This window comes from Orycteropus afer, unplaced genomic scaffold (assembly GCF_000298275.1).
Source record: "Orycteropus afer afer isolate SDZICR_OR568_19922 unplaced genomic scaffold, OryAfe1.0 scaffold00345, whole genome shotgun sequence".
In the NCBI taxonomy this organism is placed as follows: Eukaryota; Metazoa; Chordata; class Mammalia; order Tubulidentata; family Orycteropodidae; genus Orycteropus; species Orycteropus afer.
Genome location: NW_006921932.1, coordinates 320,010 through 335,657, shown reverse-complemented (window position 1 = coordinate 335,657; position 15,648 = coordinate 320,010). Strand labels below are relative to the sequence as shown.

At 36.9% G+C, this 15,648-nt stretch overlaps 1 protein-coding gene across 1 annotated transcript in view; it reads left to right on the top strand.

The window, feature by feature from the left end:
• The window catches only part of HAUS6 (HAUS augmin like complex subunit 6), a 53,738-nt gene that overhangs the window by 22,412 nt on the left and 15,678 nt on the right, over positions 1 to 15,648 (top strand). Inside the window, exons 8-12 of the mRNA XM_007952555.1 lie at positions 4,558 to 4,728; positions 7,234 to 7,427; positions 8,224 to 8,350; positions 8,814 to 8,916; positions 14,022 to 14,103. Of these exons, the coding sequence (XP_007950746.1) occupies positions 4,558 to 4,728; positions 7,234 to 7,427; positions 8,224 to 8,350; positions 8,814 to 8,916; positions 14,022 to 14,103 (677 nt within the window). The remainder of the gene's footprint in view (positions 1 to 4,557; positions 4,729 to 7,233; positions 7,428 to 8,223; positions 8,351 to 8,813; positions 8,917 to 14,021; positions 14,104 to 15,648) is intronic.

The window sequence follows — 15,648 nt, the reverse complement described above, 5'->3', positions numbered from 1 at the left end:
AAAGAAAGCAAGAAAGAAAAAAATAAAAATAAAAAAAGAGAAAAAAAAATTGGTGGAGGACAGGGCAGGGGACTCAGACTCCATCTGAGCACACAGACTGTGATGGAGTTCCTGTGGGCCCAGAAGGTAGGTGGGAGTGGAGGATGGCCGCACCTCTGTTCACCAAGAGTAACAAGAGGAATGTTGTACCTTGTCAGTCTTGCAGGTCCCGAGTGTCCTTGGGGTTGTTGGCAAGCATAAAGTGCTCTTAAGACCCAGGAATCTGCGAGAGCGCTGTCTCTTTAAATATCCAAAATAGTCAAGCCGCTTTTCAAACCTTCAAAATGGTGGCGCCCTCCGGACGGGCAAAAGTCCACAGCTCAGCCCACCTTTGTCTTCACTTTTTCTGTTTGTTCCCTAGCCACCGTGCACAGTCCTCCATGCAGTCCCTGGCTAGCAGTGTGATTTTTTAGGTTAATTCTTAGGTCCTATCACCACTCGGGAATCTCCAAGCTGTCTGTGCCATCAGGATCGCTCAGGATCGCTGCCAGACCGCAGCTCCGTCTGTCTCCTTTTTTGGTATTTTCACGCAAATTCTTCTGCTAGTTGGGGTTTAGTTCACTTGTATATCCTTCTCTTCAAGGCTCAGGGGTCCAGGATTATCTTCTGTGCCTTTGTTAATTGGTTTCCCTTTTCTTTGTTGAAGAGGGTCTGTGCAGTCTTTCTGCCTAGTCCACCATCTTGCCGGATCCTCTATCACCATTTCTTTTTGTAGCACTGTTGTTATTATTTTAACTCTGCTTGGTGTAGATGATATATAAAGGTATCAGCAGAATGCCTGTAAAACTCTTGAACATACTGAAAAACCATTAGCTTATAGTTTATAAGATTAAATATATATAAAAGTATTGTTAAATGTGGTTGATTTAAAACTTTTCATGCCAGCAAGGAAAGTTTGGCTTCCTTGAAAGTTAGTATTAATTTATCTAAATAAAATATCTTAACTGAAGGGAGATAGTAAGCACAGAAGAATTATGAGTCACATTGAGGCTAGCTAGGGAGGGAGCATGAATGATCTCAAGCCTGCAGTGGTTGCCTTTGATGTGGAATAAGCCTTCCATTGGTTTGGATGAACTCTTTCTCAAGCTCTTTTTACTAATTCTATGACCACCAGGCTGTTTTGGATATTAATTTGTCTTACTAGGCACGCCAACACTGGAAAACGTGTGCTTCCTCCTTTGGAAATATTTGTTCATTCAAACTTTTTACTGATAACCTGCCATGTGCCAAGCATTCTAGATGTTAGGACAAAAGGAATGAAGAAAACAGGGGAAGTCATTTCTCTCATGGAGTTTTCAATTAGTGAAATAAGAACATTTGTATTACTGGAGGCAATATTTCTGATTATAAATTTAGTAGTGTTTTGGTTACCCAGTGCCACTCTGAGAAGAATATACCACAGATGGGATGCTTGAATAAATAGGAGTTTATTTTCTTACAGTTTGGAAGTTTTAAGTGCGAGTTCAAAGTGCCAGGCTCTAGGGGCTGGGTGAAATCCCCTTAACCTTAGGCTTCATCTTTGTCTCCTATTATTCTGACCCACTGAAGTTAGAGGCTTTTCTTCATTCAGACAGCTGCTGGCTGCTGAGACTGATAAGCCCAAGGTTGACAAGTAAAAAGGCACAGTCCTAATCTTACCAAACTACATGGCAGGCCATTAATTCAAGTCCATTGAACACTCCAAGGTCGGCAGAGCCTGGCAGGCTGCTGAACAACGACATGGCTACATGCAGGGTTCAAGCATGTCATAAGCTAGAAACCATTCCCCAAAGCTTCTCCTTATATACAGGAAGCAGACCACATCCTTAAGGCAGCTACTCAGCTGCTCCAATAGATTCCGCCAGCTATTCAGCCAGGCCCAACCAAGTTGACACACAAACTTAACTACCACAAGTATGTTGGTCTTCAGCCTCCTAAAGATTTATATCGGTCTCTGCTTAGTTTGTATAATATTACTCGGTTTCCCTGAGTCTTGTCATCTTTGAGACATTGACAAGAGCAAATTATTAGACATGAAATATCTGAGAACTAGAATCTGGACGATTATAAATTCACCTAGGAAATTCCATCCTGTGAGACTTCTGGACTGCCATCCAGGGAGTCTTTCTTTGAGGACAACTTTACTTTGCTATGCAACACTGCGGTTAAAGATACTTAATATTGTTGATGTCAGATGGATCTTGGCTGAAAACAGAAAATACCAGGAAGATGTTTGTGTATTTTATTGATAATACAAAGGCATTTGACTGTTGATAATAGAAATTATGGATAAAATTGTGAAGAATTGGAATACCAGAATACTTAATTGTGCTCATGAGGAACCTTACATAGACCAGGAGTCTGTTATTTGAAAAGAACAAGGGGATACTGCATGGTTTAAAATCAGGAAAGGTGTGTAGCAGGGTTGTATCCTTTCACCATGCTTACTCAATCTGTAGCTGAATGAATAATCTGAGAGGCTGCACTATATGAAGAAGAATGTGGCGTTAGGGTTGGAGGAAGACTCATTAACAACTTGCACGATATGCAGATGACCCAACCTTTCTTGCTGAAACTGAAGATGACTTGAAGCACTTAACGCTTGAAGATCAAGGAGTACAGCCTACAGTATGGATTATACCTTAACATAAAGAAAAAACAAAAATATGGACCAATAAGCAATATCATGATAAATGGAGAAAAGACTGAAGTTGTTGAGGATTTATTTCATATTACTTAGATCCACAATCAACTCTCATGGAAACAGAAGTCAAGAAGTTGCATTGGGTAAGTCTGCTGCAAAAGACATCTAAAAGTGTTAAAAGGCAGAGATGTCATTTTAAGGACTAAGGTGCACCTCACCTAAGCCATAGTATTTTTCAGTTGCCTCATATGCATGTGAGAGCTGGACAATGAATAAAGAAGACCAACAAAGAATTGAAGCATTTGAATTATGGTTTTGGCAAAGAATATTTAATATATCGTGAACTTCCAGAAAAATGAACAAATCTTGTGTTAGAGGAATTATAGCCAGAATGCTCATTAGAAGTGAAGATGCTAAAACTTTATCTTAGGTACTTTGGACATGTTATCTGGAGGGACCATTCAGTCCCTGGAGAAAGACATCATGCTCTATAAGTAAACGATCAACAAAAAAGAAAGATCCTCAACAAGATGGATTGACACAATGGCTGTAACATTGGGCTTAAACAGAGCAATGATTATCGGGATGGCACAGGACCAGACAGTGTCTTGTTCTCTTGTATGTAGGGTTGTAATGAATTGAAACTGACTTGACACCTAACAATAACAATAACATCTCATGAGTATCATGAGAGGACATACACACTGACTTGGCTATGATTATCATATTTATCTTCCTCCTCCTTACTTTTGTAAATTCTGTCAAAACGTAACATACAAACAAAAAAGCACAGAAATCACAAGTGTATAGCTTGATGAATTTTCACAAAGTAAATATACCCATGCATTCAGCATCCAGTTTTAAGAAACAGAGTAGTAACAGCACTGTGGACTCCTTCTCAATCCCCTTTTCAGTCACAGCCCCTTTCCCTCAAGACTTCTTATACCATACATTAATTTTGCCTGTTTTTGAACTTTATATAAATAGAAGTATATAGAATATAGTATGTGCTTTTTCGTGGCATCTTCTTTCACTCAGCATTATGTTTGTAATATTATTCATACCATTGTAATTTGCCTTTGTCATTGCTGTATAATGTTCTGTTGTATGAATGTAGTACAGTTTGCCCACTTTACTCTAGATGGATCTTTGGGTTGTTTTCAGTTTTTAACTATAACAAATAGTGGTCCTATGGATATTCTTATTACTTGAGTTTTAGTGAACATATGTTAGTATATGCCTAAGGGTCTTTGCTTTTTAAGAAACAGGATTTTTCATATTTTAATTTTCTGAAACTTAAATGACTCTTAAAATTGATGTGTAGGGCTCTCCCCCACCTCCTGAAATCTTATTATTTCTCCCTTTAAAATATTCATTATATTAATGGCATATTAGAATATTGTTGTTGTCATTAGTTACCATTGAGTTGACTCCCACTCATAGCAACCCTGTGTACAATGGAACAGAACACTAGCCTGGTCCTGTGCCAGCCTCACAATCTTTGCTATACCTGAGCCCATTGTTGCAGCCACTGTCAGTCCATCTTGTTTAGGGCCTTTTCCTTTTTTGCTGACCCTTCACTTTACCAAGCATGATACTCTTCTCCAGGTGCCTGAATATAGGGAATGCTAATTGCATCTTGGTGGTATAAAATTGCTTAAATTTGCTTTGATAATCATAGATTCTCCCAAGAAGTTCTTTGATTTTAAAGCCCTTTTAGATGTAATGTCAGGCTTTTAAACTGATAAAATATAGTTATTTAAAATTTTCTTCAGTAATTATTCCAGTAATACTTCATTTGTTCCTAGTAATGAGCATAAATGTATATTTTACATTTCTTTAGTGTGTATGTTCTGATTATTATTATTTTTACTATTTTCTGTTTGTTTTCAAAGGTTCGGTCATTGTGGGCTTCAGTAAATGAAACACTCAAGTTTTTGGAAAAAGAGAGAGAAGTTGTTAGTTCAGTCCTTAGTTTTGTTAACCAATATTCTTTAGATGGAACTAATGTTTCTATTAATGTTCCAAAACTCTTACTTGACAAAATTGAAAAAGAAATGCATCAGGTAAGCATTCTTTTATTACTTTTTATTATAGTTTGGGTGAAAGTTTACTAAGCACATTAGTTTCACGTTCAACAATTTATACACATTTTGTTCTGTGACATTAGTTGTAATCTCCTCAATGTCATAGCACTCTTTACCCTTCCACCCTGGGTTCCCTGTTTCCATTAGTCCTTCTGAGTTTTGTTTCTGGGCAAATGTTGCCCAAGGTAGGCATTTGAAAACTTCTGAGTAGTTATGATGGTGAATGTTTTTGGTGTATATATTTTCACCACAATTAAAAAAAAAAAAAAAACCTGAGAAAAGTTCTGCTTCATCATTATATATGTTGTTTTTCTTGCAGTGTTTTATGAGTATAACTAGCATAATATAACTTTCGTAACGAGGGGTACTTTTTTTTTTTTTTTAACTTTTCATTGTGATTTAGGTGCAATTTTACAACGAAGGGTACTCTTAAGGGCATCTATCAGATTCTATTAATTGTCTGTGCTATGGTGCTATATCATACATTGTGGGGAGTGGGAGGTTACTTAATAGGAAAATGATACTATACCAATTTCTTCATGTATGAGGGCACCAGTGATCTCCTAATTGCCAAATATTCTTTTTAAAATGCTTCGTCCTCTTGGTTTTTCTCTCTCCTTGATGTTAAATATTTCTTTTAAAGTTTTCTTGTGCTTTAACTTTTGTGACTTCACTGTCTACTGTCTTGTGATATTTCAGACTACTATTATTAATTTTTCTACCGGTTCCTTTTTCAAATTTTTAAATGAAAATATTTTCCTTGGTTCCTTTAACTCCCCCTTTTCTTTCCTATGAAGGAGCCCTGGTGGTGCAGTGGTTAAAGTGCTGTGCTGCTAATCAAAACGTTGACAATTTGAACCCACAAGCCACTCCGTGGGAGAAAGATGAGGCAGTCTGCTTCCGTAAAGATTTACAGCCTTGAAAACTATATGAGACAATTCTGTTCTGTCCTATATGCTTACTATGAGTCAGAATCAAGTCAGTGTCAATGAGTTTCTTTCCCAAATTACAAATTCACCTGTACTTTGTAACCTAGTTCCATGGCTTCAGTGGCCTCCTATATAGTCCCAACTTGGTATTTCTTATCTCTCCTCTTATCCTAAACTCCATCTGCTTGTTTCTACTTGCTTATGGGACATTTCCATCTGGATAGACCACATTTATTTTTCTTAGTAAACACAATTTATGAAGGATTTACTATATATGCCAGCTATTGAGGTAGGGAATATAAAGTTAAAATAATTGTTTTTGACCCTGAAGAGATTTCAGTTTAATAGGTAACATGATGTTGTTGTTGTTATGTGCTGTCAAGTCGGACCTGACTCATAGCGACCCCTCCTTGGGTTTCTGAGGCAGTATCACTATGGAAGTAGATTGCCCCATCTTCCTTCCGAGGAGTGACTGGTGGGTTTGAACAGCCAGCCTTCTGGTTAGCAGTCAAGTGCCTTAGCCACTATGCTACCAGAGCTTCCAGGTAACATGATAGGCACTTCTAATTCAGAGTCTATAAAAATCAGGATCTGCAAATTCAGATGTTTTCAGGAGCTAGACAGATAATATGTATATTAGCATACTCATTCTAGTGAAACAACGGGGAGAAAGTAAGAAGTGATGAGGTCTTTGGAAAACTAGAGAGCAATTTCTGTGTAAAAACTATGACTTTTTAAATGTTGGCAATGCATTCAAATGTTTTTAAAACGTTAGAGCTGTGCAGACCAAATAAACATGTCCAAATTTGGATGTCGCCTTTAGGGGCCATCAGTTTGCAACTTATGGTAAAAAGTGATTTTTGTGATCATTCCCTAAACCTGCTCTTTGTCCTCAATCTTTATTCTACTTTTTATCTGTTTGCATTAAAAATGTAGTGTGTCATGTTCTTTCTTAGTAATTGTTTTCATTGGAACAAAAATTGTTCACTGTAGTTTTAATTTTTGAGTGGGGAAGAAATTTTTTTTTCATTTCTTTTGTAAGGTAAACTTTTTTTTTTTTTTTTAATTGTGATTTGGATGAAAATTTACAGAACAAATTCACTTTCCATACAGCAGTTCACATACACGGTGTCTCATGACATTGACTACAATTTACCACAGTGCAACAGCTCCCCTCCCACTACCTCCTGATGGTTAACTCTTCCCTGTGTCCATCCCTCCATGTACTCCTGCTTCCTGAGCTGTCTCCTTGTACATAAACAGTCTTTCTTTCTCCCATGACTGTTCTCTCCAAGGAGTGTATCTACCTCAGGTAAATGTTCAACTCCTATGCCTGTCTTTTGTTTGGCTGGAAGCCACAGGTGTGGGTTCAATTCCATACCTGAAGGGTAGCTAGGGGCCATAGTCTCAGTGGTTCCACCAGGCTCTATCAGACCAGCAAACCTGGTCCACTGTAAGGTAAACTTTTTATATAATGATAAAAAACATAAATATATAGCAGTTCATTATCTTCAGAACCTATAGTTTACCACTTTTTTTTTCTCTGTATCCTTAGTTACACATAGGAAATGTTTATGAAGCTGGAAAATTGAACCTCTTAACAGTTATTCAGTTATTAAATGAAGTCTTGAAAGTAATGAAATATGAACATTGTCAAGCTGACCAAGCAAGACTGACAATAGACCTTCACTACCTTGAAAAAGAGACCAGGTTTCAGAGAGAAAGATTATCAGATCTGAAGCATATGAGGTACACTGGAAAGATCTTCTGATATTTTACTGGGGGAGGATTAAGGTGGCTTTAATAACTTCTCAGCAAAACTTGTATATAATTATTCCTGGCTTTTTCAGACAAGTGTGAAAATTTTATTAGAACTCAAAAGCTTTATTTGATTAATTCCCAGGAGAGACACAGAAAGTAGAAAGAAAAATTAATGTTTTCTCTTTTTTCTGGTATAATTTTCTTGCTGAGTAATATTTTTATGATAAAATTTTAAGTTTTCTTCTGTGGACTTTACTAGTAAAAAGGGGCCTTTGAAATTTGGTATCTGAGCAGAAAGATTGGGAGATATGAGATACCATTAGGAATGGATAGAGTGTGGAAGTAGAGTTTTGACTAAGTTTAAAACCAAAAAACCAAACTCACTGCTGTCAAGTCGGATCTGACTCATAGCGAATGCTCTTTGGGTTTCTGAGGCAGTAGCACTACGGAAGTAGATTGCCCAGTCTTCCTTCTGAGGAGTGGGTGGCTGGTGAGTTTGAACCTCCAGCTTTGTGGTTAGCAGTCAAATGCCTTAGGCACTATTGTGTTACAAAGATAAATGGGGCAATAGATACATGATTGCTTTCTGAACTTAAAAAGGAAAAAAGTGCATTAGGCCTGTATTCACTTTTGAGCATTTATTCAATTTAAAGTTCTTTGAACTTTGATTTATATTTCCTTCCCCTTCTCTACAACCATCATTGCTTTCTTAAATTTGACTCAGTATCTTTTGTGTATTCATAATTTGGATAACTTTTTTTCTTTTTTTAAAATGCTATCATAGGTATAAAATAAAAGAAGATCTTATAACTATAAGACATTCTATTCTTGAGAAACAAGGAGAATGGTATAAGAAGTGGGGAGAATTTCTTGGTCTGTCTCCTTTCAGTCTAATTAAAGGTTGTACTCCAGTAAGTAATATTGACCTCATTTTTGTAAAGTGGTTTGACATAAGGCAGTCTCTTGAGTCATGTCACAAATGACCCGGAAACGCTATTTGTATACATATTTGTCATCTTTGCATTTGAGTCTAAAATTCAAATGTTTTGTTTTCTGTATTTTTTCTAAATATGTATATTAGAATATTCATTAAACAGCTGTTGTGACTTGCACTTAATGCTTTCAGATTCAGAGGAATGTCTTAATAGGAAAATGAAACATTCCTCCTGATGTGAGGTAGTTGGAGGATGAAGTAATCCCCTGGTTCCTAATATTATACTCCTTGGTTTAAAAAATAGTTCTAAGATAGTTTATATGTTTGGTAATTCTGTTTTTGTTAGAAAATAATGAAAATCATAGATTAACTTAGCAATGTTATCGTGATAGTGAGTAAAATGTGTATACTTCAAATTGTGAATTCTGTGTTGTTTTAAGGCTGTGGATCTTTTACCACCTATGTCTCCCCTTTCATTTGATCCTGCCTCGGAAGAAGTATATGCAAATAGTATTCTTTTTAAGTATCCTGCTTCACTTCCAGGTTGGTTACTTATCTTTTTCTCTTTTAAACCTCCTTCCAATCAATATTTCTCACTGTGATAATAGTTCCTTTCCATTTCCTTTTGTTTTTTTCCCAAATTTTTTTATTGTGGTAAAATGCACGTAACATAAAATTCAACATTTCAAGCATTGCAAAGTGTACAACTCGGTGACATTTAGTAACTTTACAATGTGTACAATCAACTACTGCCTCTATCTAGTTTCAGCATATTTCCATCACTTTAAGCAATTCCCTGTACTCATTAAGCAGTGACTCCCATCTCCTTATCCTGCACATGGCAACCATGTACATTCTTTCTGTCTCTATGGATTTGCCTATTCTGGATAGTTCATATAACTGGAATCATACAATATATTGGCTTTTGTGCTTGGCTGTTTTCACTTAGTACATTTTAAGGTTCATCCATGTTGTATCATGTATCAGCCCCCATTTTTTTGTCTTTTTTTTAAAACAGCTTTATTGAGATATAATTCACATACCATACAACTCGTCCATTTAAAATGTACTATTCAATAGTTTTTAATATATTCAGTGATATATACAACCAGTCAATTTTAGAATATTTTCATCACCTCAAGAAGAAACCCTGTATCTTTTAGCTATTACCTCCATTGTCCCCTCACCTACCCCTTAGACCAAAAAAAACCTGCCATGGAATCAATTCCACTTCATTCTACCCCTAAGCAACCACTAATCTACTTTCTGTCTCTATAGATTTCCCTATTCTAGATTTTTACATCAATGAAATCATGTAATACAGGGACTTTTGTTTCTGGCTTCTTTTTTTTTAGCTTAATGTTTTCAAGGTTCATTAAAGTTGTAGCTTGTGCTAGTACTTCAAATGCTATTTGACTGTATACATATACTACATCACGTTTATTCATTGGTCCATTGATGGACATTTGGCTTGTTTCCAACTTTTAGTAGAACTTTTCAGTGGTGAATAATGCTGCTATACATGTCCATGTACATATTTGTGTATGGAAGCTCTGATTTTTTTAACATGCTAGAATAGTAATTACCTGGATACCTATCACCTGTTTCAACAAATAACATTTTGTCATATTTATGTATGTATAAATTTTTGCTAAATAAAATAAGTTCTGCACACCTTGGCACTTTAAATATTTTGGCATACAGTCCCCTAAAAAATAAGGATATTCTCCTATATAAATGCCACATCATTATCACACTTAAAAAATTAACAATAATCCTATAATCCTCTCATGTCCTTTCATACTGAATTTCCACAGCTGCCATTCCATTATCACTTACATAATTAATGTCTCTTTAGTATCACGTTGGGCAATCCTACTTCTGTAGTGATACTGCCTCGGAAACCCAAGGAGGGGTCGCTATGAGTAGGGTTTGACTCGACGGCACATAACAACAACAACAACAAATTATCACTACTAGGAGCTCTGGTGGCGTAACGCCTAAGGCATTTGACTGCTAACCAGACGGCTAGTGGTTCAAACCCACTAGCCACACCTCAGAAGGAAGACAATCTACCTCTGTAGTGTTATAGCCTTGGAAACCCAAAGAGGGGTCACCATGAGTCGGCTCTGACTCCACGGCAGTGGTTGCCTGGCCTTTAGTATCATTACTTTAATCCCCTTTTTAAGGTTAGAGCTACCTTTGTAGTACCCTGGCCTTATGGAAGCCTCTTAGTTTCAGATCCTGGCCTGAAATGGGAGAATTAAATCTCCAGTGTCCTGCTTTTGGAACCTGATTTACTGGTTCCTGGTTTCTTGGTTTGAACTTTTCATTCTATTTATGGTTTTTGTATTTGATTCTGACGTGATAGTTTTTATTTATTCTTTTGGGCATTCCTGAAAAATAATTTAAAAAAAAATTATTTAGCAGTTCTGGAGTGTTTGTGGTAGGAGTCAGTGTCTGCTTTAGCTTGGTTTACTCTTTTGTGGGGAGTTTAAGTTTGTTATTACCTCCTGAATGCTCTGTGTTGTCTGCCTTCTTTTCTATTCCCATATCTTGGTTTCAGTAGTTCAGTTCTCATAATTTCTTGTGTTCTAACAAGTTACTCTGTTATTTAACCTATTTCATATTACATATGGTAATTGGTGATCTTTCCGTAATATAAATATGATTGTTTTCATTTCCTGGTATAAAATGTATTAGGGATTTCCTGTTGCCTTTAGCAAAAAATAAGCTCTAGATGCCGTTCCATTAAGGAACTTTTACCTTACGAACCTATATGCCAGAACAAACATGCATCAACTCTGCTTATGCTTATGGTGTTTAACATTTGTGGCTGATCATTTTAGTTTCTGGTTGTCTACTAGTTTTGTGGTGTAGTTGTCATATTTGTGCTAATTTTTGAGATGTCTTTTAAACATCACTAATTCCATCATATTCAATATATAAGCAGAGCTACTGAAGATTCTTTGAGAAAAGGCACACTGTTTTTTCATGGAAACAAAAATAAAAGTTTGTGTAGTAGTTTTTTAATAAAGTGACACTTTGGACACATGTACACATCGACGTAAGGAAAACCTCTCAGAAACTAACATGTTGAAAGAGGAGGCGCCCCTGGGATATAAAATTCCCTGGAATCTAGCCTTCACCCATCCCCATGTCTCACCATGCTTCCACTGGATGTAGTCAGTTCCCTAAAATGCTAAACTCATACTTTATTTTCTTAGTACTTTCATGCCTTTTTCCCATACATCTTGTCAGGGCCAGTTACCTCTCTCCTTCCTTGTACTCTGTGCATAGTTCTATAATAATATTGTGACACTTTAACATAATTCTTCACTCAAGAATGTTTTTTCCTATACTGACTCTTTAATGGCAAGAACTCTGTCTTTGCTCAGTTTGTATTTTTTAATGACAAGTGTATATAGTTGTATACCATTCAGTCAGTTTTGACTCAAAATGACACTGTATGACAGAGTAGAACTGCCCTGTAGGGTTTCTTATGCTGTAATCTTTTCTTTCTTTCTTTTTTTTTAATTGTGATCTGGGTGAAAGTTTGCAGAGCAAATTCACTTTCCATACAGAAGCTCACATACACTTTGTCTCATGACATTGAGTACAGTTTACCACTATAAATTACCACAATAGCTCCCCTTCCATATCCTTCCCATAGTTATCTCTTCCTGTGTCCTTCCTTCCATGCACTCTTGCCCCCTGAGCTGTCTCTCTGTGAATACACAGCCCTTCTATTCTCCCATGATAGTTCTCTCCAAGTAGTGTATCTACCTAAATACAAATGTTCACCTCATATGCCTATCTTTTGTTTATCTGGAAGACAAAGGAATGGATTTAATTATAGACCTGAAGGGCATGTAGGGGCCATCGTCTCATTGGTTCCATCAGGCTCTATCAGACCAGCAAACCTGGTCCCCTTTTTTTTTTTTTTAAGGATTTTGAGTTTTGTTCCATCTTGTTCTCCCATTCTATCCAGGATCTCCTATGTAGATATCCCCCTGAGTGGTTGACAGTGGTAACCGTAGTCATATAAGCTGAGGATCGCATGGTGTACCAGTCACTTGGACTGATTGTTTCCATGAATCTTTGGTTTTCTTGATTCTTCTTTGCTCTGGATGAGAAGAGACCCATCGTTGCATCTAGATGCTTGCAAGCTTTTTAAGATCCCAGTCGCTACTCACTAAATAGGATGTGGTCTAGGCTGTAATCTTTATGGTGGTAGTAGATCTCTCTAGGTCTTTTCTCCCATGGAATGGCTGATGGGTTTGAACTGCCAACCTTTTATTAGCAGGTGAGCACTTAACCATTGCGCCACCAGGGGCCTTTAGGACTCTGTCTCTCTCTCTTTTTTTTTTTGTTTTTTTTCAGTCTCCCATTGTTACTACAATTGCTGGCACTTAGTTATTCAGTGATATGTTGATGAATAAATTTGGAGTTGTGACGTCTTTGATACTGGGCTGGAATATGCTAATGCAAAAAGTGCAAGGAGGCTACATGTTCTGATCTCCTCTAATCCTACAAGAGGAAGACAAAATCACCATCAATAGCCCAAGGCCTATTCCTGCGAGGCCAGACATACTGCCTCCCTCCAGCCCTTTCTCCAACTGTTCCTCCCAAAGCACCACCACCTTCTGGGTTCGATAATTCACTGCAGTGGCCACACAGAAGTCACAGATTATGGGGTTTATTAGGGAAGCACCAGGCTACAATTCAAGTTAAGAAAAAAACGCTCAGTCTCTCTCCCAGCCCACCATCTCTCAGCCAAGTCTCTCACAGTCTCTTCCCCAGCAGTTCATATCCCTCGGTGTCTTACTCAGCAATGCATGTCTCTTGCGTCTCTTTCCCAGCAGCACATGTCTCAGGAGTGCGTGTCTCTTTCAGCAGCACATCTTCCTCAGCCAGCAGTCACTAGGAGGCCTCCCTTTGAGCCTGGCAGAGTGGCCAAACTAGCCAATCATAGCATCAGAACTCTAAGCACCTGAGAGGCCTCCCTTTGAGCCTGGCAGAGTGGCCAAACTAGCCAATCATAGCATCAGAACTCTAAGCACCTGAGAGAGTGGGAACCTCCCAGAACATTGTTTTGTGCCACTCCCAACAGAAGTACTCCAGGTGGACAACTTTAGTAAACAGGAGCTCCTCAGTTGCTCGTAGCAATTTCCACCTTGGAGTTTACAAAGACTTATGGGTAGGAAAGCCACACTAAGTAATTTACTACACTGCAGCTAAATAATGTAAACTTTTGGCCTTGTTGTTGGCTTTTGTGTAATTGTATGATCTGTGTACTTCAATTTGAAATGTGGTCATATTAGTGCTGGAGAATTATGGATGGTCACTGTTTTTGGGACTTTGGTTTAGTGTGACTATGAGTCGGGGCCGACTTGACGGCACATAACAACAACAACAACAACAACAACATCAGTCTTTATAAAAGCCTACTACTGGATATGCTCTATTAGTGCCCTGGCCATCACTTTATCCTTAACAGTGAGTAATTATCTTTTCCTATTAGCCTTTTTATTATTCTGATTTTTTATTTTCTTTTGTTTAGAAGTTGCTCTAGAATTTCAAGAGATCTTTGAATATTAAAATATATTAACATAATTAAAGAGTAATGAATTTTTCTACTCTTTTAGATACAACTAAACAATGTAACCAAAAAAATGATTGCAGAAGAGAGGATGATACACGGAAAGTTGTAAATGAGATAGCCAACAGGTAAAACAAATTTGATTCCTTTTTTTTTTCTTTTACAAATTTGATTCTTGTATTGATTATTTTCCTTTATTAATTTTAGTCCCATCTTAAGCCATTTTCCAAAACTTCTCTACTATGAGATATTCCATAATTCTTCCCTTTTAACTGGACAGTATTTTTCCAGTGTGGACCCACATTGTCAGAAAAGATTCAATGTTTCTGATGCAGAGACAAAATTTTTTTTTTCTATTCTTTGTCTGAAATTTGGTTTTGTGGGGATTACTTAATTAAAAAAAAAAAAAGACAAAAAAGGATGGAAAGTATCTAATGCAAGTTTGGGGAGTTTTGCCATTTTGTGTTTTTGAATTTATTTGAAATCATGCTGTGACCGTTGATTAAATCTGTAAATTTAGGAGCCTTCGAAATTATGTTGTTGTTAGGTACTGTGGAGTTGGTAATTTTCAGATTATATCCTGCAGCACCCCCTGGTGGTGTGGATGAGTTCCAACATCAACCTGAACAGCTTTCTTTTTTATTTGTATTATGTATTGGAGGAGCCCTAGTGGCACACTGGTTAAAGCAGTTGGCTGATGACCAGAAGATTGGCAATTTAGACCCACCAGCTGCTCTGTTGGAGAAAGACGTGGCTTCTGTAAAGATTTACTGCTTTGGAAACCCTTTGGGGTAGTTCTACTCTGTCTTATGGGGTTGCTATGAGTTGGAATTGACTTGACAGCAGTGGATATTATGTATTGAGGTTTTTACATGCCATTTGATTTAAAAAATTCCATGCTTAAAGAAGAAATTGGAAGATTTTTGATTTAACCTCACCTTAAAATTTAATAGATAAAATCTGAACCTACTTAGTTTGTAGTAACTTGCTTCAGGAAGTTATTTTTCTGTTGCCTCTTTTCTATATCATCCCATTTTGGCTCTTAAAACTGATAACAGATTATATTAACTAAAATCTGAAAAATAAATGTATGTAACCCATATGGGAAATATATTTGTTCTTTACTGAAATTAAGTATTACCAAGTAGTACTCAAACACAGACAAACTGAACAGATTCTCTTCTAACTATTTTGTTTTTTTCTGATTTACCCTTTGACATAAATAGGTGTTTTTTAGTTCAATGTACCCAAATAGATGAGAGACAAATACAGAAATAAAATACTGAGGAAAATCCTAAATTTTAAATGAATGGAAACAGTCTTCATTCTGTAATCTCTTAATCCACCATAACAAAAGTCAAACATTTTATGTAAAATCTAGCTATTGGCAGTTTCTTCTTTAGTCACTTTCTGCTTGACAGGATGTCAAGACTGCTTGTAGAAGAATTATGTTTTTATTCTTATAGTGAATGTGATGTTGATTTTCTGAGTACCTAAAGATAAATAATGAAATCATCTATAAAGACCCAATTCTGAAAAGGAATAAAGTTATTGGGCTTGCCCTTTTACCCTCTTATCTCAATTGCTCTTTCTTATAGCCTGCTAGAAGGAGCTCTGGTAGCATAATGCCTAAGGCACTTGACTGCTAACCAGAAGGCTGGCGGTTCAAATCC